The sequence below is a fragment of the Megalops cyprinoides genome, chromosome 23 (assembly GCF_013368585.1).
Source record: "Megalops cyprinoides isolate fMegCyp1 chromosome 23, fMegCyp1.pri, whole genome shotgun sequence".
In the NCBI taxonomy this organism is placed as follows: Eukaryota; Metazoa; Chordata; class Actinopteri; order Elopiformes; family Megalopidae; genus Megalops; species Megalops cyprinoides.
In genome coordinates, this window is record NC_050605.1 from 2,152,319 (window position 1) to 2,176,998 (window position 24,680).

Sequence of the window (24,680 nt, forward strand, 5' to 3'; positions counted from 1 at the left end):
TTAACTCATCACAGACCTATTAGTGCTCCAATGTCATCACAGAGGGGTGTAGAAATCCTCCAATCATAGATGGCCCTTCTGTAATGCATTCTGTGGCTTGTAGTGTGTAAGACAACTGCTGGCTGTTGCTTCTCAGGTGCAAGGTGGTGTCACAGGCAAGATTAATGCTCAATTGGAAATTCAATATGATGAAAAGATGAAAGATGAAAAAAATGTGCAAAAACAATTGCACACCAAGACTGTCATGCACATATGAATACCTGCATTAGATGCATTACACTAGCGATGAAATTAAGTACAACCTGTAATAGCAAAACATGACCAGCAGGTGTCAAACTTACACAAAAAATAAAACGCCATAAAGGCAAGATCATTTCAAGCCATTAGTTACCACAGGCTGCAGATATCATCCAAATGCTGAAATAAACAATGCTGTGTAGCCTTCATTGTCCAATTAAAACGCAACAAAATCATTGTGCTTTTTCATGGCAAGTTAGCAGTTAAAACTTTTATTATGTCTACACTGTCTTACCAAGCAGTATGTTAATATATCAAACAATTAGATCATTTTAATACATACAAAAACACTATAAAATGTCACTCAATACTGCATTTTCTGTTTCGACATTCACATAATAAATCATTGCTCTCTTTTCACAAAAAGTCTCTCCACCAATCACATTCCTTAATCCTGGGTTATGTCATCACAGAGGAAGTCTCTGTCAAAATGTTCAGACTTAATTGTCTGATTCAGCTTTGATTTACGTTTCTCATCATCAAAAAGTCCCGTCATTAAAAAAGTCATTAAAAAAAACTAAATAAATAAATCCCAAATTTCATTTGCTCTGACAGTGCTTAAAAGCCATGTTAACCATTTCATTCATGTAGTGGCTTGTGTGTGTAATCTGACGTATACAAACGGTGCTCGGTGTATATGCGTCTTTTGAGGAGCTGAGTGAAAAAATAAAGGTTGCAGCTAAGGTTAGTTCCTTTGGGTGTACACAGAAATGGATGAGATTTCACTAACATAAACTGAAAAAGAAAAAAAAAGATCCACTTTTGTTTCCTCATCGTACAGTTTATCATCAAAAAGTATATAAAAATATTAGAGAAATAAAGGGAAAAAACAGCTTGAGGGCTGACCGCGTGAAAGAACATCCTGGTGAAGGTGGCTAGCATGCAACGCGGTTTGTCACTACAAGCATGCTCTAAGGTTAATACTGAGATTTGGCACAATGCTTGAGTGGTAAATTTAGTTTTTTTCTGACTAAGAGACAGAAAAAATGTCTGCCTTTTTTTTAGCACGCCCGTTGGGGGTAGTAGGTCCATTTGGGGGTGCAGTGCAGGGCGAAGGGGAAATGGGGGTTTCAGGGTACGGTGACACAGAAAGGGCTCCCAGGGACATTCTCATCACCCCACTTGACGATGAGGATGTAGTCGCCCTTCTCCTTCACTGTGTAGGTGACGTTGTACATCCTGTTGCCCATGTGTTTGACATATACCTCCTCGCAGGGGGTCTTGGGTCCATGAACGCCCACCATCAGCATGTTCATGCCTGGAGGAAGAACATGGTCACTGAGCTGTCCCCAAATAACAGGGGCAATAATGCCCCTCATCTATATACGCTGTGTGTATAAATACATATATGACACTGTTTATGTATATTTGTGTGTGAGTGTATGTCTGAGTACATGTCTACGTATGTGTGCATGTGTGTGTGTGTGTGAGTGTGTATGTGCGTGTATGAGTGTAAGTGTATTTGTGTGTGTTTGTGTGTATTTGTGTGTGTGGTCTTCATTCTCACCTGCTTTACTGCAGTCCACAGTGAAAGTGTTCTTCTGTCCCACGAAGGCCTTGGAGAGCCCAGCTCCCCGAGAGACCACCTTACTGGCGTCTGATGAGAACTTGGGCATAGAGACATACGCTCCGCCCATGGTGGACGCCTTGGTGACAGTCTCCACCAGAACAGAGGAGGTTTCATGCAAGCTGTGCCCCCCCGACAGACGCACACCTGCGGGACAAGGCATAGAGTTACATAACTGCTGTGAACAGGAGGTATTAACGCAGTTAGTCACCCCAGTTATAATACAAGCTGCACCACAGACACTAACACTGCTGCAGACACGGGAACTTCTACAATGCAGGGGGTTTGTTTCTGTGCAAGATAGCATAAACACCATCTCACCACCAGAGAGGTGGCTAGTCTGCAACATCATCATCATCATCATCATCATCATAATAATAATCATTATCTTCTTCTTCTTCATCATACCATCATCATTGCCTTCATCATCACCTTTTTCATCACCATCATCATCATCACCACCATGACTGTGATCACCATCGTCATCATCATCATCACACACCCATGGTTCTGTCAGCAGAGCACTGCTTGACAGAGTAACTCATCTTGCTAATGCTGGCCCCACACTAGAGGATAATTGGCCCGATTTTGGGTCTGATTCACCCCTCCCAACAATCGGGGGGGGGGGGGGGGGTGTTCCCAAGTCAGGGCTGGTCGGAACCAATTGTCTGCCCAAACGATCCTGTAGTGTGAGGGGTTTACAGACTTTTTACGACTTGAAATCCTGTAGTGTGAAAGGAACGGTGATGGAATCTTGAGCAGAAACCCGCAATAGCCAATGACAGCGAGCTGACTGGGAAGCGTCACCAACCCAGCAATTGACAGTTAACCTATGTACAAGCCCAGAGCACAATAATATTAATATGGAATGGCATTTCCATGGCAGTGGAAGGTCAGAGAATGTATAAAAATGACTACATTTCTAATGATCACAGGTTTCACTCTCCTGTGTACAAATAACAAATAGCTTGTAGCAGTAGCTTGCACAAGCCCTGTTTGAGACTGTGACGGGACGGCGAGCGGCAAACAGGTGACGACAACAGAGATTGGGGTGAACGAAGACAAGATGTTTAATTGTGCTATACAATAAGGAAAATTTAAACTATTTACAAAAATAAACAACACCGGGCAATTATTCCCAGGTGCCTCCTTCCTTCATAGGCTCACAGAGTTTATACTCTCCTACCGCCTTCTTTTCCCAAATGACAGAACCTGGGGCTTAAATAGCCTGAGCCCCACCCTGGACTAACCCATTACCTGGGTCAAAATATTAAAATCAATTTACAGAAATAAAATGACAAAGTTATAACAACAATTCATCCCACAATGAAGTACACACATTCCATTGACAAACCCACATGTTTTGTTCCAATTAAACAGACTGCTGCATAAAATTTACATTGGCATTTAATTTACATTCTCCCCCTTCCATGTTTCCACACATGGGAACTACGCTACCCATAAGACTATATATTTCCCCTGCTCCGTGTACGCACTCCTTTTGCCCGTTCCTGGTAGCAGCTCTAACCCACAGGTGAGTCATTTCAGACTTAATTGCATTTATCACATTTGTTCCACAGTGACAATTATAATTGCTGTCTGTCAAACTAGCGAACCCGATCGCCTGTTTCGTGTGCACCCGAAACAACGCTTATGTTCGCTAAAGTTTTAACAAATCCAAACAACAAACAACAAGCCAAACATATATGGCTGTAGCCATCCTGCATATAATGGTAACAGTCTTCTTTCCTCTTGCAGGACTGAACACATCTCACTAGCTGCAGAAATAAACCTAAGCCATTTAACCCGAGTCCGTGTATAAAACATTGTACAAAACACATGTATTGTCGCAGCCCCCCGCTTCCTCATAGCGAGGCGGATGCGCCCGTTTGTGCGGAGAATTCTTTCTCCGTCACATTTCCCACCCCCTCTGGTTGCTCGCACTCGGGGAGGCGAGAAAGAAAGTCTGCAGTTTTATTCTTTGCCCCACTGCAGTACTTCACTGTAAAACGAAAGGGCTGAATGGCAAGGTACCATCTTGTGAGACGAGAGTTGGTCTCACACATCTTACCCAGCCATTGCAGTGCCTTATGGTCCGTTTCCAGGGTGAACTCCCGGCCCATCAAATAGTATTTCAAGGAGTCCAGGGCCCACTTAATCGCCAGACACTCCTTCTCCACTGTCGAATACCGTGTCTCCCTAGGAAAGAGCTTGCGGCTAATGTATGCGACTGGCTGGTAGGCTCCCGGTTCTCCCTGCAAAAGTACAGCCCCAAGACCAACCCCTGAGGCGTCAGTCTGGACTGTAATTGGATTGTCAAAGTCTGGGCTCCGCAACAAGGGCTCGTGGCACATACAGTTCTTCAGGTCCTGAAAGGCTCTTTCACAGTCACGAGTCCATTTCACCTTATTGCTCCCAGCCTTCTTGGTCAGCTCTGTCAGTGGAGCCGCACGGTCCGAGAAGTTCGGAATAAACCTCCGATACCAGCCCACAAGGCCAAGGAAGGACTTCACCTGTCTCTTTGTTGCTGGTGCAGGGCAGGCAAGGATTGCCTCGACCTTCCCCACCTGTGGCCGGATCTGTCCATTACCCAGCATATAGCCCAGGTACCCAGTCTCTGTGCGGGCCAGATTACACTTCTAGGGGTTGACTGTCAAGCCAGCCTCCTGGAGCTTGGTCAGCACCTGCCGCACATGGGATAGATGTTCTTCCCATGACTTGCTATAAATGACAATGTCATCCAAGTATGCAGCAGCAAATTCCTCTTTTCCCCGCAGCACTTGATCCATGAGCCGCTGGAACGTGGCTGGTGCTCCATGCAACCCAAACGGCATCACCGTGAACTGGAACAGCCCAAATGGAGTACGAAAGGCAGTGTACTCTTTGGACTCTGGTGCCAACGGGACTTGCCAGTACCCCTTGCTCATATCAAGGGTACTGATGTACCTGGCTTTTCCCAGTCTTTCAATCAGTTCATCAATGCGTGGCATTGGGTATGGGTCAAACCTGGAGATGGCGTTGATGTGGCGGAAGTCTACGCAGAAGCGGATGCTCCCGTCCTTCTTCGGCACCAACACCACCGGACTGCACCACTCACTGGAAGATGGCTCAATGACCCCCAACTCCAGCATCAGGTTCACCTCCTTCTTGAGGTTCGACAGCAGCCTCTCTGGGATCCGGTACCACCTTTGCCTCACCGGTGTGTCCTCCTTAAGCTGGATGCTGTGCTGGCACAACTGGGTGCGACCAGGTCTTTCTTGGATGACACCTGCCCCCAGTTCTGCCCTCAGCTGTTGTTGCTGGTGAGTTGACAGGTGAGTGAGGTCAACTGAGTGAGCTCTGCTGTCGGTTGGGAAGTACTGTTCTGGTGTCTCCTCCTCTTCCTCAACGGCTTGCACAAACAGCTGCTGGCTCACTAATCCAGGACGGGACCTCCATTCCTTCAGTAGGTTGACGTGAAACGTCTGGTAGGGCTTTTGGCGATCTGGCGTGGCAATCTTGTAAGTCACAGGCCCCATTTTCTGCACCACTTTGTATCGGCCTTGCCATTTGGCTAGCAGCTTATTCTCACTGCTAGGGAGCAGAAGCAGAACATCTTGACCTGGAGAGAAGGTACGGGTTCTTGCCTTCTTGTCGTACCAGGTTTTCTGCTTCTCCTTGGCCTCCTTCATGCTCTCCTGTGCCAGGGCCGTCATCTTCTCCAGTCTCTCCCGCATCTGTAGGATGTACGCCACAACACTCTGGCTCTCTGTTTTTCCTCCCTCCCAGGTCTCTTTTAGAACATCCAGGGGTCCCCTAACCTGGTGACCGTAGAGGAGTTCAAATGGCGAGAACCCGGTCAATGCTTGTGGCACTTCTCGGTATGCAAAGAAGAGGTATGGCAGCCAAACATCCCAATCACTCCCCATCTCATTGACAAACTTCCGTAGCATGGACTTGAGGGTGCGGTTAAAGCGTTCGACAAGCCCATCAGTTTGAGGATGGTAAGGAGTGGTCTTAATAGCCTTAATACCTAGGAACTGATAGACCTGTCTGAGATGGTTGGACAGGAAGTTGGTGCCCTGATCTGTTAAAATCTCCTTTGGTATGCCTACCCGGGAGAACAACTGTATCAGTGCTACAGCAATGTGTTTGGCCTTAATCTGTCTCAGGGGGAATGCTTCTGGATAGCGGGTAGCATAATCACAAATAACTAGAATGTATTTATTGCCGGTCTTGCTCCTCTCTAAAGGGCCCACAATGTCCATTGCTATTCTTTCGAAAGGGGTTTCTATCAGGGGCAAGGATTGCAACTGGGCAGGAGAAGGGCATCTGTCTGATGTTAACTGACACTCTGGGCATGTCTTACAGTACCTCATGACATCAGTGTACATACTGGGCCAGTAAAATCTAGCAGCAATGCGCGCATAGGTTTTCTGTGCTGCTAAATGTCCCGCCCAAGGAACTGAGTGGCCTACCTCCAGAACGGTGTGCCTCAGGGACTTAGGTAGCGCTAGCCGCTCTGTCTCCCCCTGCTTGTGATAAAGTACATCCCCCTTAAGCATGTATCTCTCTTCCTTGAGAAGATCATTGGCTGACTCTGACACATCTTTAAACAAAGGTGACAATGTCACATCCTCCCTCTGCAGCTCTCCAATGTTAACTAGGGCAACATCTACAGGTAGAGGTGGCTCTGGCAGGTCTGCCTCACTTCTCTGCCTAACAGTGCCTCTGAGCTTTTCCTGTCTTTTCTCCCTCCTAGTCTTGGGTGGAGATGGAGACGGATGGAATGGCAACTCTTCAAAAGGGTTAGACTCTGGGCCACTGCTCTTTGCTCTGGATCTAGTGATTGCCAGGTTGCTTACAGCTACCTCACTAGGCCTCACTGTGCACAGCAGATCTGACAAAATAGGCACATCCTGACCCAAAACAACCGAATAAGGCAGATCCTTGATGACACCTACCCTTAAATAGTATGACTGCCCCTGCACCACAACATAAACATCTGCAGTAGGGTACACCTTTTCGTCACCATGGATGCAACGTATGCTTACGTTAGAGCCTAGATTCCACCAGTCCTGTGGTACTTTGTCCTGTCTGACAAGTGTCTGAGAGCTTCCTGTGTCAACTAAGGCCTCCAAGCACTGACCATTAAGCACAACAGAAACCAACTTTTCAGCACTACTTCCCTCCCCCTCTGATAATTCAGGCCTGTTAACATAGCACATATTAGCTGGTTTGGGTTTCCTAACAGGGCACATGTACGTCACGTGACCCTCCTGACCACAATTATGACATATAACAGGCTTGGGCCTAGGTCTAGTTGAGTGTTTGAACTATCTACGGTTGGCACTAACAGGCTTAGACCACTCCCCCCTTTCCCCAACAGGCTTACTGCCGCTGGTACTCTTCCAGGCAAAGTGGTAGCTCCTGGGACCTCGTCTTGCAGCCACAAAAGCCTCAGCCAAGTGTGCTGCCTCCAGGGCACTCTTTGGGTTGTTCTGGCGGATCCACACTTGCAGCTCTGGGTTCAGCATCCGTAGATATTGCTCCAGAATGACGAGCTCCCCTATTTCTTCTTTGGAGCGCTTTTCTGGCTGGATCCACTTCTCATACTGCAGCTTCAGTCTTACATAGACCTCTTTCGGGGTCTCACCGGGCAAGACACCTGTAGACCTGAACTGCAGCCGATAAGTCTCTGCATTGATTTCATACTTTGTCAAGATTGCAGCTTTCACCTCTTCATAATCTAATGTGTCCTCATAGTCCATGGCAACATAGGCGCTACGGGCTTTCCCAGTTAGCAAAGGTACTAACCGTATTGCCCACTCCATCTTTGGCCACCTGTACGTTTTTGCAATTCGCTCAAAGGTGACTAAGAAGTGTTCAATGTCATCACTGTCTTCCAGCTTTTGCAGCTTGGGCTCTCTGAACATCCCAGGTTGCTCTCTTGGAGATTCATGAGGGGACATGGATCGCTGTCTCCACTGGTACGTCCCATCCTCCTCCTCCTGGTGCTGGTCCTGGAGGTGCTCTCCCACTTGCTGCTGCAGCTGCTGGAATTGGTGCTGCATAGCTGCCCATCTCCTCTCCTGGAGTGCAGCCTCTTTGTCTCTCCGCTCATCACGGACTCTCTGTTGCTCCATAAAGGCCTGGAACATCTGGGTCAGCTCAGTCATGGCCCCCTCAGTGCCTTCTCTTGCAACAGCGCCTCTTCCTGGTGATGTGGAGGATGTAGCCACTCCCTCTCGCTCTTCTTCTGGCTCTTCACGATGCCGGATTTTTGGTGGCATAACGTCAGCTTCTTGTCTGCCCCGTAAGAACAGTGTTCTCTCTCTAGCGCCCCCCTGCAGGCCAATCCCACCTCTAACACCACGTGTGATGGGACGGCGAGCAGCAAACAGGTGACGACAACAGAGATTGGGGTGAACGAAGACAAGACGTTTAATTGTGCTATACAATAAGGAAAATTTAAACTATTTACAAAAATAAACAACACCGGGCAATTATTCCCAGGTGCCTCCTTCCTTCATAGGCTCACAGAGTTTATACTCTCCTACCGCCTTCTTTTCCCAAATGACAGAACCTGGGGCTTAAATAGCCTGAGCCCCACCCTGGACTAACCCATTACCTGGGTCAAAATATTAAAATCAGAAATAAAATGACAAAGTTATAACAACAATTCATCCCACAATGAAGTACACACATTCCATTGACAAACCCACATGTTTTGTTCCAATTAAACAGACTGCTGCATAAAATTTACATTGGCAGCACATTCTCCCCCTTCCACGTTTCCACACATGGGAACTACGCTACCCATAAGACTATATAATTCCCCTGCTCCGTGTACGCACTCCTTTTGCCCGTTCCTGGTAGCAGCTCTAACCCACAGGTGAGTCATTTCAGACTTAATTGCATTTATCACATTTGTTCCACAGTGACAATTATAATTGCTGTCTGTCAAACTAGCGAACCCGATCGCCTGTTTCGTGTGCACCCGAAACAACGCTTATTTTCGCTAAAGTTTTAACAAATCCAAACAACAAACAACAAGCCAAACATATATGGCTGTAGCCATCCTGCATATAATGGTAACAGTCTTCTTTCCTCTTGCAGGACTGAACACATCTTACTAGCTGCAGAAATAAACCTAAGTCATTTAACCTGAGTCCGTGTATAAAACATTGTACAAAACACATGTATTGTCGCAGCCCCCCGCTTCCTCATAGCGAGGCGGATGCGCCCGTTTGTGCGGAGAATTCTTTCTCCGTCACAGAGACTAACAATAAAACTTTATTTCCAGCTCAACCCTTTACCCACAGTTTTTTTCTCCTTTGTTTTTTTTCTGTGCAAAACATAGCACACACAAGTGCAGCAAGCTGAAGTCGACGGTCCGCCTCCATGTTTGCTTTGCTCTGACGTCATGTTTGATCATGCAAGTTTCTGTGAGATGCCAAGTCCCTGGAATTGCCACTCTGAAATCGTTTATAATCACCAAGTGTGTGGTCCTATGTCTTGACTTAATCGTCTGGCGTGTGCGTTCTTACGATTAAAATATTAAAAATCGGTCAAATCTGTGGTATCTTAATCTTATGTCTGTGGTCTCCCACATTTTTAAAATCGGTTAAGATTCGAAAATCCTTCAGTGGGCACCAGGCCTAAAAGGCATGTTTCTGCACTTTCCCTGCACAGTCACACAGTCCTCAGCCCAACTAAGCGCTACACAAAAGCAATACGTTTACATTCTGCTTAGGGCTTCTTTTTGGATTTGAGTTTGCAAACACTGTATACTTCCATCATTCAATCTATGTGAAAGTGCGCTCTGGTATCTCCTCTGTAGCGGAGGATTTGCTTTCAAAGCAGAATTATGGAGAGGATACTGTGAGGATGAGTGACCCAATGCTCTGTGCTGCCCACCTGTGACTTTGGCCTTGAAGGGGCTCCCCACGATGTGCTGTGGCCCTGCATATCGGATGGAGATCAGGTAGCTCCCGGGCGCCATGGGCGTGTATGTCACCCTGTACCCCTCGGGGCACTCGTTGCACTCCATCTTCACCTTGGAGGGCCCGTCAATGGTGACAGACAGCGCCCCCGAGCCTGCATTGCAGGTGTTCACCAGAAACTCTGAGGGCATGCCTGTAGGGGGCAGTAGAGAGGGTGGGGATGAAATTCATTCTGCTATGACCTAACCAGCAGGGAGTAAACAAAGCATATATCCTCAGCAACAGTCAGCACAATGAGGAAAGTCACATTTTTAAGGGTGTTGAATTTTGGAAAGTCCTCCCAGGCAGTAGAGGGCACTGTAGCGCTGCAGGTGGAGCCATACCTGTAGTACCTCCCTCCAGCCCGGGCCCACAGGCAGATACCAGCCCTGGGTCCCCGACCTGCTCTGGCTCCCCCACGCGGATCTTGAAAGGACTGCCAGGGATGTGGCTGCCGTTGAACCTGACATCGATGGAGTGGACGCCATTTTCCCGCGGGATAAAGCGGATTGCATGCTTGTCTACAGAGAGGAAGGGGAGGGATCGTTCACTCTGTCATATAGGAAGCACCGCATCCAAATGCCCTTCAATTCACTTATACTTCCTCAGATCTGGCTGATCTTACTGCCGGCCTAAGACAGGTCTTATACATTGACATAAAGTACCTACATTTCCCATAATTCTCTCACCGTCTGGGCATCTAGCCATCCCAAACTAACTGGTTTGTTAAATCCTGGTTTGTTAAACTGGTTTGGATTTGCCCATGCCACTGAATGCATGTGGAATATTTCCAACTTACCACTGTCCAGCTCGGTGACGTAGCACTCCTCAATGGCCCCGGAGGGCGTGTGCACCTTGGCATCAATCACGCCCCTCGCACCGTTCAGCTGCACAGCAAAGGAGGCCTCCTGGTTTACCTTCAAACCTTTCTCCTGAAAACCGAGGAGAGATTTAAATTTGAATTAAAGTGAGAGCAAAAGGGGATGGTGGCAGAGAGAGGGAAAGGCTCTCAGTAACAGTGAGGTAGAGAGAGGGACAAGAAAGACAGCATGGGGGGTACCAAATTATAATGAGAAAGGCTAAGGAGAAAGGAAGACAGAAGAAAGGACTGAAAGTCAGAGATAACCAGACAGGGTGACAGTCCTGAGCTGTCCTCAGACCCAGAGATCCAATTCCTACTTCACATGACAGAGTGACAGATCTTGTATCTGCACAGGAACAGGTACAGTCAGCACTTCACAACTGGTATTCTCAGAGTCAATGAGACTTATAGGATCCTCTGTGATCGATAGTCTTCAATCAGATGCTGTGCCCTTACTTTACTGGTTGGTAGTTGTTCAATAATGCCAAGAGCAGGTTGATGGTGTGTGTGTATGTGTGTGTGTGTGTGTGTGTGCGTGTGTGTGTGTGCGTGTGAATGTGTGCGCAGATGAAGGGCAGGCACTGTGGGATGCACCTGCAGGCTGGTGACCGTGAGTCGCCGGGCGTCATCTGACAGCGTGGCGATGGGAACGATGAAGGGGCTGTCGGGGATGTGCTCGTCATTGAACTTGATTGACACCTCGTAATCACCTGCAGAAACACCAACAGAAGGGTGGTGTTATCAGCAATCTCTCTCTCTATCAGGGAGCAACACAGGAGTGCTATGTCTCTGTGGGTGCCCTGTTTCTTACCAGGCTCCTGGACGACGTAGGTGACCCCACAGGAGCCATCCTTCCTGTCCTCAAAGCTGATCTCTGCCTTGCTGGGCCCCTCTATGGCAATTGACAACCCCCCCGCGCCAGCCTCCCGGGTCCAGATACTAAACTCCGCTGTGGAAGAAAAATAAAGCAAGATCTCACACTGCCCCTGGTGGCACATACTGGTACTGCAATAACAGTGCTTAATACATAGTGAGCGGCAAAGATTTTGATGAAAATGCACCTGGAACTCCTGCCACGCCCCGGTCCAGCCCAGTGCCCCCAGCTCGCACCTTATGGGCCCCACCCTCCCCCAGGGGCCCGACGGTGAACTGGAAGGGGCTCCCAGGCACGTGCTGGCCCCTGTATTTGACGTTAACTGTGTGGGGACCCATCTCCTGTGGGATGAAGCGCACACTGTAGGTGCTGTCCTCCCCCTCGATGATCTCCGCATCCTCCGTCTTTCCCCCCGGGCTGGTCACCTGAGCAGTCATCTCCTGGGTGCCCGTCTCACCTGAGGGGAGGGAACGCGAGTCATGTCAGACAGACCACCTGTGATACGGATTCCATGGTGACACCCCATAATAATCTGCCTGGTGTGCAACATGTGTAACCACAGCAACAGAGATGAAAAGAGGCGCATGCAGCCCCTTCAGTGCCAGGAGTCTGATCACGCAACTCCTGGAGCATGTGGCAGATTGCATAGGCATGCGATGAACGGTTCATTCACGCTGAGTTTCTGTTGCGGGGTGACCCAGAGCATGGATCAGGTGACCTTGCAGGGACTTGCAAGGTAAGCATGAGGTGGCTGTCAGCTACTCGCGTCCTCCGCAGTGCCGCTGCAGTGACTCCGAGAAGGCTTTCGCTCTGCATAAAGTGCGTTGATCTTGGGGTCAGGCAAAGCCGCAATCTCTCCAGACAAAACAGCATGGTCGCTTTTTCCAGAGCAGTGCTTGTTTTAAAGAGTTCAGTCATAAATTCCATCTCTGGTTCTGGGAGACGTGGCGCTCAGTGTGAATTCAGAGCCCGTTAGCGGAGACGCACACACACGTGCATGAAACACACACCAAAAGCCTTATAAAACACAGCGCAATTAACATATCAAAGCATTATAACTCAAAGCAGTGTGTCTGCCATATCCCCCCCCCCAACCCAGACTCAGCTACAAAGCCACACAAAGTCACACAGCCACCACTCTGGGCCCCTGGGAGAGAGGAGCCGCTATTCACACAATGGCCACGCACCCTCGGCACAGGGTGGCATGCCGCTGAAGCCGGCCAGGCTCTCGCGGCCCAGGAAGCCGCCGAAGACGTCGCGGAAGGGGTCGCCCCCAACACGCGTGCTCTCCTCCACGCGCACCTCGCGCTTGGTCTCGCCACCACGTGTCTTGCTGATCTCTGTGCGCTCGGTGCGCGTGTACGTGTGGCTGCTGCGCGTGAACGTCCGCGTCAGCCGCTCCTGCGCCGACACCATCTGAAACCAGTTCCCTGAGGGAGAAAGGGGGAGGAGAAGGAGGAGAGGAAGGGAGGAAGAGAGGAAGGGAGGCTTTAGAGAGAGGTATGGCAGGAAAAGGTTAAGCCACGGCCTAAACCACGCTGAAGTTCGCTGAACTCAAACATAAAGAGATGAGAGTATATATCTTTATTTAAACGTTATACAAAATGTAGTGTGGCAGAGTGGTAAGCAGCAGGGCTCGTAACTGAAAGGTTGCTGGTTTGATTCCCTGTGGTTCTTCCCCAGGGCACTGCTGTTGTGCCTTTGGGGAAGGTACTTAACCAACAATTTCTTCAGTAAATATCCAGCTGAATAAATAGATTAAATAATTAGTTGCTCTTGATAAATGCTAATTGACAATAACTATGTATAATCTTCTTACATCTCCATTCACCCACACTATTCGTTACTTTTTACTAGGTTGGCCTTATTGTGACATTCCTGAATAACTTTGTCTTCTGGTTAAGATTTTTCCCCTTTGTGAATACACAAAACAGACTGCTATGCTGGGCGTTACTGAATATAGCAGATATTGCTATAGTGGGCAATGAGACAGGCAATCACTTGTACAATGCTCAATGGCTGGAAGAGCTCTTATTTTAAAGAGAATGCCTATGGCTTTATGAGTACTTTTCATGTCACACAAGACTATTCCTGTGCGGTGAGTCAGGGGTGAAATCTGAGTCTGAATGTACTAATCCCTGCATTAGTCTGGAGTACTGAGGCCCAGGAAGCCAGTCAAGTTGGCTGCCCGTTGGTGAGGCATGACCAATCAGTTCAGGCACTTGCAGGGGGGGAAGCAAAGCTCAGATTCCACCGGATTCACAGATCACAATGGAGAAAACACAGGGAAAGCTATGTCTTAACAGCATCTCCTCGGCCTAGCTGTCAAAGCCCGGTTCCTTTCTGTCACACTGGCTTCAGCACGGTTATGGAGCTCTAGTTTATATCGGGTGTTTTCAGAGGACAAGTAGTAGCAACGGAGAACCACAAGAGTGAGGTGTTAAAAACTGGAAGGAGGCCAGGGGTGCAGAGAAGTGAGAAGGTGGAAAAGGTCAGAGGTGAGGAGGAACGTGGAGGGGGTTACGTTGAACCATAGGGCATTACAAGGCTGTGGTGATGTCACCTGTGCTGGTCGTGAGCAGACACTACACAGTGGTCACTCCAAATGCACACTGATGATGTGAGTGTTGCATGGCGTCTCTTCAAAGACCAAACTGTGGCTGTACAGCAGTTCCTGATTTTCAGTTGAGATTCTGACGGTGCTCCTTATGTTGTAATGGATTTTGACCATGGTCACTGTGCCATGACCACACCAACTGCACCATGATTCTCACCTGGGATTTTGACCATGGTCACCATACTGTGACCGCACTGACCACGCCACAATTCTCACCTGGGATTTTGAGGTTGAGGTCACAGGTGCTCCCCACGGTGGCGATGGAGGGCGCCTGCCTCTTCCTGGTGATGCTCTCCTTCATCCTTCCCTCTCCAGTCACCTTCACAGTGAATGGACTTCCTGTTGACCAAAAATCAACCATCAGGGGGTCCCTGTCATTGACTGGATGACCACTCCAACAATCTGGGCTTCCACTCTGGCCCTCATGATTGCTGCAGAAATTGCCTATAAGAGCTGATCTAGTACCGGTTTTGCTTCTTAGTTTATAATGGATGAGGTTTTACTTGCGGTTGGGGAATCTGGTCCCAGATCAGCGCTAAAAGTTGGTTAAGCAGCACCAGCAAACTCCTCATGTTGTTCTCTGTGTGCAGTCTGCTTACAAAGAGGACTGATTTCTGCTCTCAAATGGCAACATTGAAAATTCACAAATAAAAGAAATGCATCACCACTGAAAAATAATGCAATGGAATAATGCAATAAATAAATAACTGAAATGATTTCAAGTGTATTAATCCCTGCAGCTACAACTGTTTACACAAAGAAAATCCACTGTATAGAAAAGGATACAAAATTGGGGAGAAGCCTGTATTGACAACTTTTTTTTTGTGTTAATTATTTTACAGGGTGACTTGTTTCTATTCCATGTATGTCACAGAGTATTTTGAAACAGCTCTGCCTCGATTTACTCCAGTCCTAAATGTATGATATGTCTGTTTTGAGTGATGTATTCAATTTAATTCCCTCCCATCCAGGGGGTAGAGCTGTTCTCACCTGGGACGTGCTGGTCGGCGAACTTGATATTGATGATGTAGGTGCCCGGCTCAGTGGGGCAGTAGGTCACCTTGCATGTCCCATCCTCAACATCCTCACAGTTAATGTCCACTTTACTCGGACCCTCAATTGACAGCCCTAGGCCTCCATAACCTGCGGGACAATCAGTGCAAAGTCAGAGAAGAGGACAGTGCAGGTAGGCATGTGTATTTGATGGTTTGGGTTTTGAGGAACGTGATGTAGTCACCACAGATTCTTCATTCTCAGACCAGACATTTGGCTCTCTGTGTTCCACATTGAAAGTTCTGTCTGTGCCATAGTTAAATCTACAAGCGCTCTGATTTGTTGGCTCATAATGAACATTCTTGAAGGGATGTAGTCTGAAACAGAACACCCATAGTCAGCATAGCAACACAGACAGCACCAGAACCTCCTGTTACCAACCAGAAGCCTGAGGGATGGAAGGAACGCAGGAGCCGGATGTCTGGTCAGAACTAAATGTCTGTGACATCTTCCATAACTATGTGTTGTGCTCTAATGACCTTGACATCTCTGCAAACCTAAGCCTTTGCCTAATATCTGTGACATCTCTGTACCTAACAATCCTGGTGTCTCTTTAAAATGTATGCTGCCAGGGATGAGCGAATTCCCTTGAACACCCTAGATATATGAGTGTGAGCCCATTCTCCACTTTTATAGCCTGCTCTAATGATCTTTCTCAGCACTAACACATGCTTCATTTGGACAAATTGCATTCAACAACAAGATTTTCATCTCACATGAAAGGCTATTCTTTTGTAATTCAGCTGCCACTGATTTTCCATTTTGTGAAATTATCTGTTAAGCTTCCAAATGTCATCAGAGGTATGGCCTGTGAACTGCCAGGTTGGCAACCTTGTGGCAGTTCCGCCCCCTCACCTGCATTCCTGGTGTCAACGATGAACTCGGCCACCTCAAAGGTGCGCCCCTCCGTCAGGCCTTTGCCATACACCTTCACCTTGCTGGCATCCCCGATCTCTGATTGGCCCACCATGATCTTGAATGGGCTGTTGGTCACATGCTTGCCCTGCTTCTTCACACTCACCATGTGCTCACCCACCTCTTTGGGTGTGAAGGATATCCCTGTGGAGAGTGGTGGGGGGGGGTCGGTTAAAGACCTCACTTCACACATCCACAAACTGCATTTGGAGCCACCCCATGTCTACCCCCCCAGCTCACTTTGAGACACAAGACCAATCATTGGCACAAGCTGGCACCAGGACAAAGCAATATTCATTCATCCCATACTATAAGCTGTATCAGTGGAACTGAGAAGACATGCAAGCCTCACCGTGGACTAATTCAGGACAATTCATGCAGGAACACAGAAAAGATAACCATGTGAACCCAGCTCTCCCTGCGAGAGAAGTCAGGTCCACACTGTAAGGTGGCCCATAAGCACCTCCCCCACCCCTCCAGGACTAACACTCTGTGATCCCTCAGAACCGCCAGATTTCGCTGTGAGGCTCACCAATGTGGCGGTTGGGCAACCTCTTCAGCAGGCACGGCTCCTCGTTGCCTGACGGGGCTCGGATGGTGGCTGCCAGCGAGCTCAGGTCTGTCTCTGTGATCTTCAGAGAGACGTCCGTCGCTGTGCCGACATTGAGCTGCGACGTCCTCATAGAGTCATCACCTGCAGCGAGAGGGGAGAGCAGGAGGGGGCCGGGGAGAGAGAGAGGGAGACAGGGAGAGAGGGGTGTGACTATAGCCATATAAACATATAAACAGGCTACACATGAAAGCAACATATTCTCAGACTCTGTGAAGGAATAATTGCACCAGATAATGATACATTCACAACCTGGACTTTGGACTAAAAACTCAAAAAGATAAAAAAAATACAGAACTGCCTGCTCTTCCTGGTGCAGTACCTGTGATCTTGGTGACTACTTGAATTCACAGCAGAACTCTGCAGTGCAGTATCTGTGATCTTGGTGACTACTGAATTCACAGCAGAACACTGCAGTGCAGTATCTGTGATATTGGTGACTGCTGAATTCACAGCAGAACTCTGCAGTGCAGTACCTGTGATCTTGGCTGTGAAGGGGCTCCCTGGGATGTGCTTTTCGTCAAACTTGACGATTATGTTGTAGTCGCCAGGGGCAGTGGGCAGGTAAGACACAGTGCAGGTGCCATCTTTGTTATCCTTGCAGCTGATCTCCGCCTTGGAGGGACCTTCCACGGCCAGCGACAGGCCACCTGGGCAGGGGGAGGAGCCAGACACACTTACCTCACAGATGGCAGAACAAGGAAACTGAGACAGATTGTGATGTCACACTTGTACATTCTGTTGTATTTTATCAACAATCTGTTGAAGGCACATGTATGGATGACATATTTGGATCCAGTCCTGTTTGTGGTCTACATCATTGGAGACCCAGTGAGGGGGTTCATTAGCAGTCTGAACAGTACCTTCCCCAGCATCCTTGGTGACAATGGTGAATATGGCAGGCTTGTTGACCATGCCATGGCTCAGGCCTGGCCCAAAGGCGTTCACATGACCGCTGTCGACAGCATCCACATAGAACTGCAGTGGACTTCCTGTAAAGACCAGATTACACCGTTTCTCTCACACATCAGTTCCTTCCACTTATACTTATTGTGGTAAACATTTGAAATCTTGCACATTGCTTTCACCCTTAATCACAGGCTGATGAGGCTTTTCCTTCTGCTAGTACAATGATGACATTCACATGTAGTCAGGTGGTGGTGGCAATATAGGAATTCTAAGCTCCAGTGCATTGTGGGTCTGTTTGTGGTCATGTGGCCATGGCAGCATGGGAATTCTAAGCCCTAGTGCATTGTGGGCCTGTTTGTGGTCATGTGGTTTCAGAGTATCAGAACTCTCAGTCACAATGCCTTGTGGGTCCATACCTGGGATGTGGTTGCCATCATATTTGATGTCCATCTCATGCAGGCCCTTCTCTGTGGGGGCGTACTTCACTGTCACTGTGCCGTCTTTGTTGTCAGTGATGTGGGGGCGGGCCGTCTTTCCTGAGGGCATGCGTACCACACCTGCCAATCAAAACAGCATGCTTTCATGTCACAACAGAGATAACAAGGCACCTTCACAAGCCCTCCCTGTGCAACGTGTATGTGTGTGTGTGCATGTGATGTGTGGTGTGGTGTGCTCTGGGTGTGTGTACGCGCACGCGTGCGTGTGTGCTCCTGCACCCCTGTGAGGCAAAATGTCTCACGCCCAAATACTGCAGTTGAAATTAATTTCAGCTGAACTCCCCACAAGAGGAATGGCATAGAAAGGAACACAGCTGGATTACAACTTTAAAAACCCTCCTGGGTTGTAGCCACGTTCGTGCTTTGAAACCGTGAAAACAACCTCCAGCAAAGTGTTTGTGTCACCGTGAAACCGCCAAGATCTGGCAAACCCTGACATTCCTGAGTGTTTCACAGAGAGCTGAAAGGCCTTTTATGGGTCCTGAGCACTGGCCATGTCAAAAGCCCAGAGCTGGGGGGTTGTTTGACAGAACATTCTGATTAACCTTCTGAATTAACAAGAGAGGATCATGGGAGATGTTTTCCTCCACTCCCACTGGCAGTCGCCTCACCTGTGATCTCGCCCTTCTGCACTGTGAATGGGATGACCAGGCTAAAGGGGCGGAGCATGGGCTCCATCCCATCAATGGCAACAACAGGCTCCTCGGTGGCCTGTAACAGGGAGGAGGAAATAACACAGTTGGACCTGGGGCTGTCTGTCAGAGGAAGAGAGGGGCAACAAAGAGACGCCAGGGCCAGAGGAGAGACACTGGCTCTGGGGGAGGTGGACAGGCGAGGTCGCAGGACAAGCAGACCCGACCCAAAAGAGATAGACAGGCTGTCACAGAAACAGTCAAGATGATGACTCATGCACACAAACAGGGAAATACAAGGAACACAACCATAAAAGTAAATGGCAACTAGCAGAACAGCACAACACGAAGCACCAACAAGGGGATGACCTCATACAGCCTCAGATATCTGTTGAGTATTGTTTGGAGCTACGATTCCCCCAGAAATTGATATGAATTATGAATTCAATACAAGGCCATAAACCCAACATTATGACTATGAAAGTAGTAACACTACGTCCCAAAATCAAGTTATTAGATTCCAAACTGTATTCACATACATTAGACACAAACTATGCACTGATCTTTAGAGAGGGAAACCAAACCTCCTTACAGTACCGTGATTCATCAGATATATGAAACTACAGGCGCCCAATACACAACACTGTCTGTGCACTGGCCTGGCACTGCTGCCTTGGTTCCAGAAGCAGAAAGAGCACTGCGTGCTGGCTGGGTCTCAAGGGGTTAAGGGTGAGGGACAACATCACGCAAAGCAGTGAAGCAATGGAGTGATTGAGTGAGGAGAGGTGGTGACTATGGGAATGGGTGAGGAAAGGAATGAAGGAAAGGAGGAGTGGCATGAAGGAGAGGAGGAACAAAGGAGGTAGTGAGGAGGAAGAGGGGAGAAGCACCTATTATCTCCTTCCTCAGAGCACAGCATCACAGTATGTCCCCTTAGTAAGGCCAGGAAACAGGCATTGAGGAATAACAACTTATTTCACTGAAGGTCCTGGCACTCTGGTAACCCCATCAAATGGGAAATCTGATAATATCATTTGGGTTCAAGTAATTATCTCTGCATTTATGAGATTGGGGTCAGCTGATTGTCTCTTTGTCATGCTGTTTGTAGAATGTACTTATGAATATGCAGCTTAAATTATTATCTCTGTGTCATTGCTGTAATTGTTCCCAGAGACTGAGTGCTCAGCTGAGAGAGTGAAAGCTCTAAGAGTAGTGCTGGAATTGAGTGAAAAGGGTGGAGCAGAGAGTAGAGGTGGAGTAGCGAGTATGGTGAAGAGAGCAGGATGGAGTAGAGAGTTGTGGTGGAGTATAGAGTATTGGTGGAATAGAGAATAAGGGTGGAGTAGAAAGTAAGGATGGAGTAGAGAGTACAGTGGAGTAGAGAATATTGGAGGAGTAGAGAGTAGTGGTGGAGTAGAGACCTGGGGTGGAATAGATAATATTGGTGGAGTAGAGAGCTGGGGTGGAATAGAGAATATTGGTGGAGTAGAGAGTAGTGATGGAGTAGAGGCCTGAGGTAAAGAAGATAATATTGGTGGAGTAGAGGTTAGGGAAGGAATAGAGAAGTGGGATCCAGAGGATTGATGAGAGAGGATCTCTCCAGGATTGGGATGAATGTGCAGTTGAGAGAAGGGGGTTGGTTTATACCCAGTGGGGCGGGTAGCCCGCATATGGGGCGTAGGGCTGGTGTAACTGCAGCTTGTCACACGGTTCCTCGATTATGGGAATGGTGTCACACGCCTAGCAGGAAGGTAAGTCACACGTTCACACATTACCATGCAGCAACCAACACCAACTGTACATCGTTAACAACTTTGAAAGTGTTCAGTTGTGAGGTATACCCACTGCAGTCCAATCACTTTTTTAAAGCATGTAATTGTGTTAAATATCACACTGCAATCTCATGTCTCAATCAAACTGGAAAAACATCAAAATGCTTCAATCTGCATTTGACTCGACAAGCTTCACAACAGGCAACAGGCTACCCACAATGCAGCAGAGCAGGGGTAACTCACCACCACGTGGAAGGGGCTGTTGGGGATGTGCTCTCCACCAAAGCGGATGGTGATGACGTATTTCCCCGGCTTGGGGGCAGTGTAGTAGATGTCGAAAGTGCCATCAGAATTCTCCACCACGTCAACGTCCAGCTCTGCCCCATCAGGAGTGGACACCTTGCAGGTGACCTTGCCCTTGCCAGCAGCCTTTGCATCTACGGTGATAACAGTCTCCTCCCCAATTTGGATGGTGGGCCCAAGACCTGCGCCTGTGGACGATGGTTAAGATGGCAGGAGGTGCAGCCACATGATCAATAGATTTAGCAACCCATTCTCACCACTTGCAATATGCCGATGAGGACCTATTAATGTACATTTCAGATTTATTTAAAAAAGTTAAAAAGATCTGTTTAAGGGCAACATTTGGTGCTGCTTACCCAATCCATGTCCTCCAATAGACACTATAAATGCAAAGAGAAGATGACTTAATTAAAAAGACATCATATTTTTTCAGTTTTTCATTATTAAGACCAAGCCTTCTGTGCAAAAATGTTGGGAAAAATGCCCACGCAATTTATTGGAGGCAGAGCCAAACTAACCTGTGACCAGGCACTTGCTGGCATCACCGGTGGGCACGGCATGGATGCGGTAGGGTGAGTAGGGAATCTCATCTCCGCCGTACTTGATGGTGATGGTGTAGCGGCCGGCCATGTCCGGCACGTAGGACACGGTGTAGGTGCCGTCCCGGTTGTCCTGGATGTTGGCCTTCTTTGGTTTGCCTTCGGGATCCTGATGGGGGAGGAGGCATTTTAAAATTGTTTCACACTTGTCTGGATGTGTGTGTGCAGGTACTCATTTTCACAGTAAAAACTGGATATTCATCTGGGTCATTGATTGATCGGGATCGGACCATCGAGCAGATCAATAATCTCATTCCCAAACGTGCATGTCTCACCAGGGTTTAATGCCAGGATCGGATATTCAAGTATTGTAGTTTAAAGACTTCAAGTGTCTTCAGTAAGAAAGGAAGCTCCAAAATTTTCCCAAAGTTAGTTATGTATTCCAAACCACACAGAGGCATTAGTCACGGCTGATGACGGTCATTCCACAAGGACTACATGAGGGACATTTAAGGGTCACTTATGAACAAGGGGGCATTTGTTCCGGATGCTACACCACCAAAGCCGTTCTACCTGGTGCCTTCAGGAGGAATCCTTGCTTTCACAGGTGGGGAGGGGGGTGCAGACTGAAGGCGAGAAGGTGCCATTCAGACTCAAAAGCACTTCAGTGGCGTGCACTGTTTGAAAAGCGTAAGGTAGTTCCCGTGATGCTGTGGGCCTTTGATTTTGGGCTCCTGCGAGAGGACACTCTTTAACAGGTCATCACAGGGCACAGTCCTCCCTCTCCACTCTTCTCCCAGGTGACACACCAAGCAAAGAGAGACGAGGGAACCTTGTTTTCACACCAAACCGCGTTTGTGGTGCGAGAGGCAGCCTGCTGGCTCTAGGGGCACACACACTGATCCGAAGCCACAGTGGACATACTGTCATGCTACCATGATGATGCCACTACCTTAAACACCCCCTACTTTGTGAGGACACCAATAAACACAGACCGGAGAGAGGGGTTGTGGGACTAAGAAGGGGCAAGGGGGAATGGGGGTAAGGGAGAGTGAGGTGGTTGAAGGGGCAAGAGGGTGTCGGGGTAGGTGGGAGGGGGCAAGGGGGCGAGGACAGACAGCAGACACGGTGAGAGGTGACAGAAGGGGGGCAGAGGAAGAGCGGCCTTACACAGGCTCTCCTAAGAACGGGGGAGGGGAGGGTCCCCTTTACAATATGTCTCTCCCACACCCTCCTGCCCCAGTCCTCCACAAACACCGAGGCCTGCTGCTTACGACCCTCTGGACCCTGCAGCAACAGGGAAACATTGAGGTGGGGAGCTCACAGGAAGTGATGCGTATAGGATTCGGTGCACACAGGAAGTCCGACGTGATGTGGCATTAGATTTATGGAAGCCGTGGCTTACATGTGGTGCATACATGCAGCTGTGTGCTAATGTGTGTTAATGTGTGCTGATATGTGTTAATGTAATGAATGCCAGCTCACCACAGACTCCCACAGGTCTCACTTAGTTTAATAAGGAGGAAACATGGCCTTCGTTTTCCTGCACCGACAGAGCCAGACAGGACAGGAGGTCTTTGAGGAGACTCACCAGGATCTGTACAGTCAGCAGCCCCTCCCCTGCATCGCGGGCATCGATAGTGAACTCCACAGGGAGGCTGGCGGGCACGCCCGAGGCGTTGAGGCCTGGCCCGCTGGCACGGACCTTACTGGCGTCATGGGCAGGCAGTGCTTTGACCTTAAACGGACTGCAGAGGGAGGGAGGGACAGAGAAAGGGAGAAAAAAGGTAGAGGGAGAAAAAGAGAGATGAGGAAGCAGAGCAAGTGAGAGTTATTACATTTCAGTCATGTTATTACCACATTGCCCATTAGCATAATAACACTGTGTAATCTGTATATACAATATTTTCAGTGGTTTGAATTCACATGGTTGTTTTTTGTACTGTATACTGCTTTGGCAGTGTCTACTTAATGTATTGCACAGAACTACAGTATTCTGAATTTAAGTGAAACATTTAAAAAGTGAGAAAGATAAACAATGGACAAAACATATGAAGAACAGTTTAACGGTTATTGAACAAATGGAGCCGGCGTGAAGGGGAGCGGACCACTCTCTGCTGTGCTAAATTAGCCACAGCTACAATCCTGCCATTACTTTTTCTTGCATACTTTTGTCATTTTGTCATTATTCTGTTTGCATTTCTTGTTTCAATGCATTTTTGACCATGATGCTTTGCACACATGTGTTTCAATAGGCCCAAATGGAGCACCCTGGCATCAGTCTTAACAGGATGGAAACTGTGGACAGGCTGTTTCTGCACCACAGCACTTTGGCAGGGGGACCTGTCGTTGTCACCTGCGGGGGACCTCCTGGTCGGCATATTTGACGGATACAGTGTAGGGGCCGTCCTTGGCAGGGGTGTAGTTGACGGTGTGCGTGCCATCACCGTTGGCCTTGATGCTGACGGGCTCAGCCACCCCTGCAGGGGGAGCAAGGATGCAGTTCTCGTTAAAAGGCACACATTCAAACTGAAAAACGTTTGCCCGTGAAATCAATCAGTTGGACTGCGTTTGGTTTCAGTCTCATGGTAGTAGTTTTTATGCAGAGTGTTTCAGAGGCTGACGTAAAAGACAAATTAATCCCGTAGCTCATTAGGGTTTAACAGCATTGTGTGTGTGTGTGTGTGTATATGCGTGTTTGTACGTGTATGTATGTGTGTGTGTGTGCTCTTCTTACCAGTAGGCCCCAGCAGCTGCACCTCCAGAGGGGCCATGCCTGCCTTGCTGGCGTCTACAGTGAACGTCTGTGGGACGTGGGCCCTCACCCCGCTCCCTAACCCGGGCCCCGAGCACTTCACCTTGCTGGGGTCCACCAGCTCCCTCACTGGCACCCGAAACGGACTGCCTGCAGGAGGGGGCAAAAACACAGGGTCTGACATCCCAAAACACTCACTTCTTCACCGCCTGCTTTCCAGTCTCAGTCACATAGGGAATTAGTCAGTGCTAATGGACCCTGATCAAAGCAAAGTATTATGTCATGGTTTGGGCTGTTTATGACAATACGCAATGCCAGGAGGACATCTGGTGGAAGAGTTACGGTCTCATATGAATTCAAACTGGCCACGTATGAAGTATCTCAAAATATACAACGCCTTACTTGTTCGTGTTTAACCGATTCCAAATCAAATTTACAACCTGGATGGAGTGTTGGATTTAAAATAATCTGTTTTGAATTCATCCAACACTGTCCTGTGGGTCGATTTACTGTG

At 48.3% G+C, this 24,680-nt stretch overlaps 1 protein-coding gene across 7 annotated transcripts in view; it reads right to left on the reverse strand.

Moving 5' to 3' along the window:
- Window positions 1-542: 542 nt before the first annotated feature.
- Window positions 543-24,680, reverse strand: part of LOC118770690 (filamin-C-like) — a 76,325-nt gene continuing 52,187 nt past the window's right edge. For 3 of the 7 annotated variants that reach the window (XM_036518449.1, XM_036518447.1, XM_036518453.1), the window contains 24 exons: window positions 24,149-24,316; window positions 23,768-23,891; window positions 23,003-23,159; window positions 21,391-21,580; window positions 21,229-21,252; window positions 20,813-21,060; window positions 20,445-20,537; window positions 18,777-18,876; window positions 18,085-18,225; window positions 17,623-17,751; window positions 17,236-17,409; window positions 16,682-16,843; window positions 16,090-16,293; window positions 15,172-15,324; window positions 14,398-14,520; window positions 12,752-12,994; window positions 11,752-12,021; window positions 11,502-11,639; window positions 11,285-11,400; window positions 10,628-10,760; window positions 10,173-10,349; window positions 9,764-9,982; window positions 1,805-2,011; window positions 543-1,555 (listed from right to left, as the gene is read on the reverse strand). In XM_036518449.1, the coding sequence (XP_036374342.1) occupies window positions 1,368-1,555; window positions 1,805-2,011; window positions 9,764-9,982; window positions 10,173-10,349; window positions 10,628-10,760; window positions 11,285-11,400; window positions 11,502-11,639; window positions 11,752-12,021; window positions 12,752-12,994; window positions 14,398-14,520; window positions 15,172-15,324; window positions 16,090-16,293; window positions 16,682-16,843; window positions 17,236-17,409; window positions 17,623-17,751; window positions 18,085-18,225; window positions 18,777-18,876; window positions 20,445-20,537; window positions 20,813-21,060; window positions 21,229-21,252; window positions 21,391-21,580; window positions 23,003-23,159; window positions 23,768-23,891; window positions 24,149-24,316 (3,881 nt within the window). In that variant the 3' untranslated portion in view covers window positions 543-1,367. The remainder of the gene's footprint in view (window positions 1,556-1,804; window positions 2,012-9,763; window positions 9,983-10,172; window positions 10,350-10,627; window positions 10,761-11,284; window positions 11,401-11,501; window positions 11,640-11,751; window positions 12,022-12,751; window positions 12,995-14,397; window positions 14,521-15,171; window positions 15,325-16,089; window positions 16,294-16,681; window positions 16,844-17,235; window positions 17,410-17,622; window positions 17,752-18,084; window positions 18,226-18,776; window positions 18,877-20,444; window positions 20,538-20,812; window positions 21,061-21,228; window positions 21,253-21,390; window positions 21,581-23,002; window positions 23,160-23,767; window positions 23,892-24,148; window positions 24,317-24,680) is intronic. The other 4 variants (XM_036518451.1, XM_036518448.1, XM_036518454.1 and 1 more) reach the window with 2 other exon arrangements.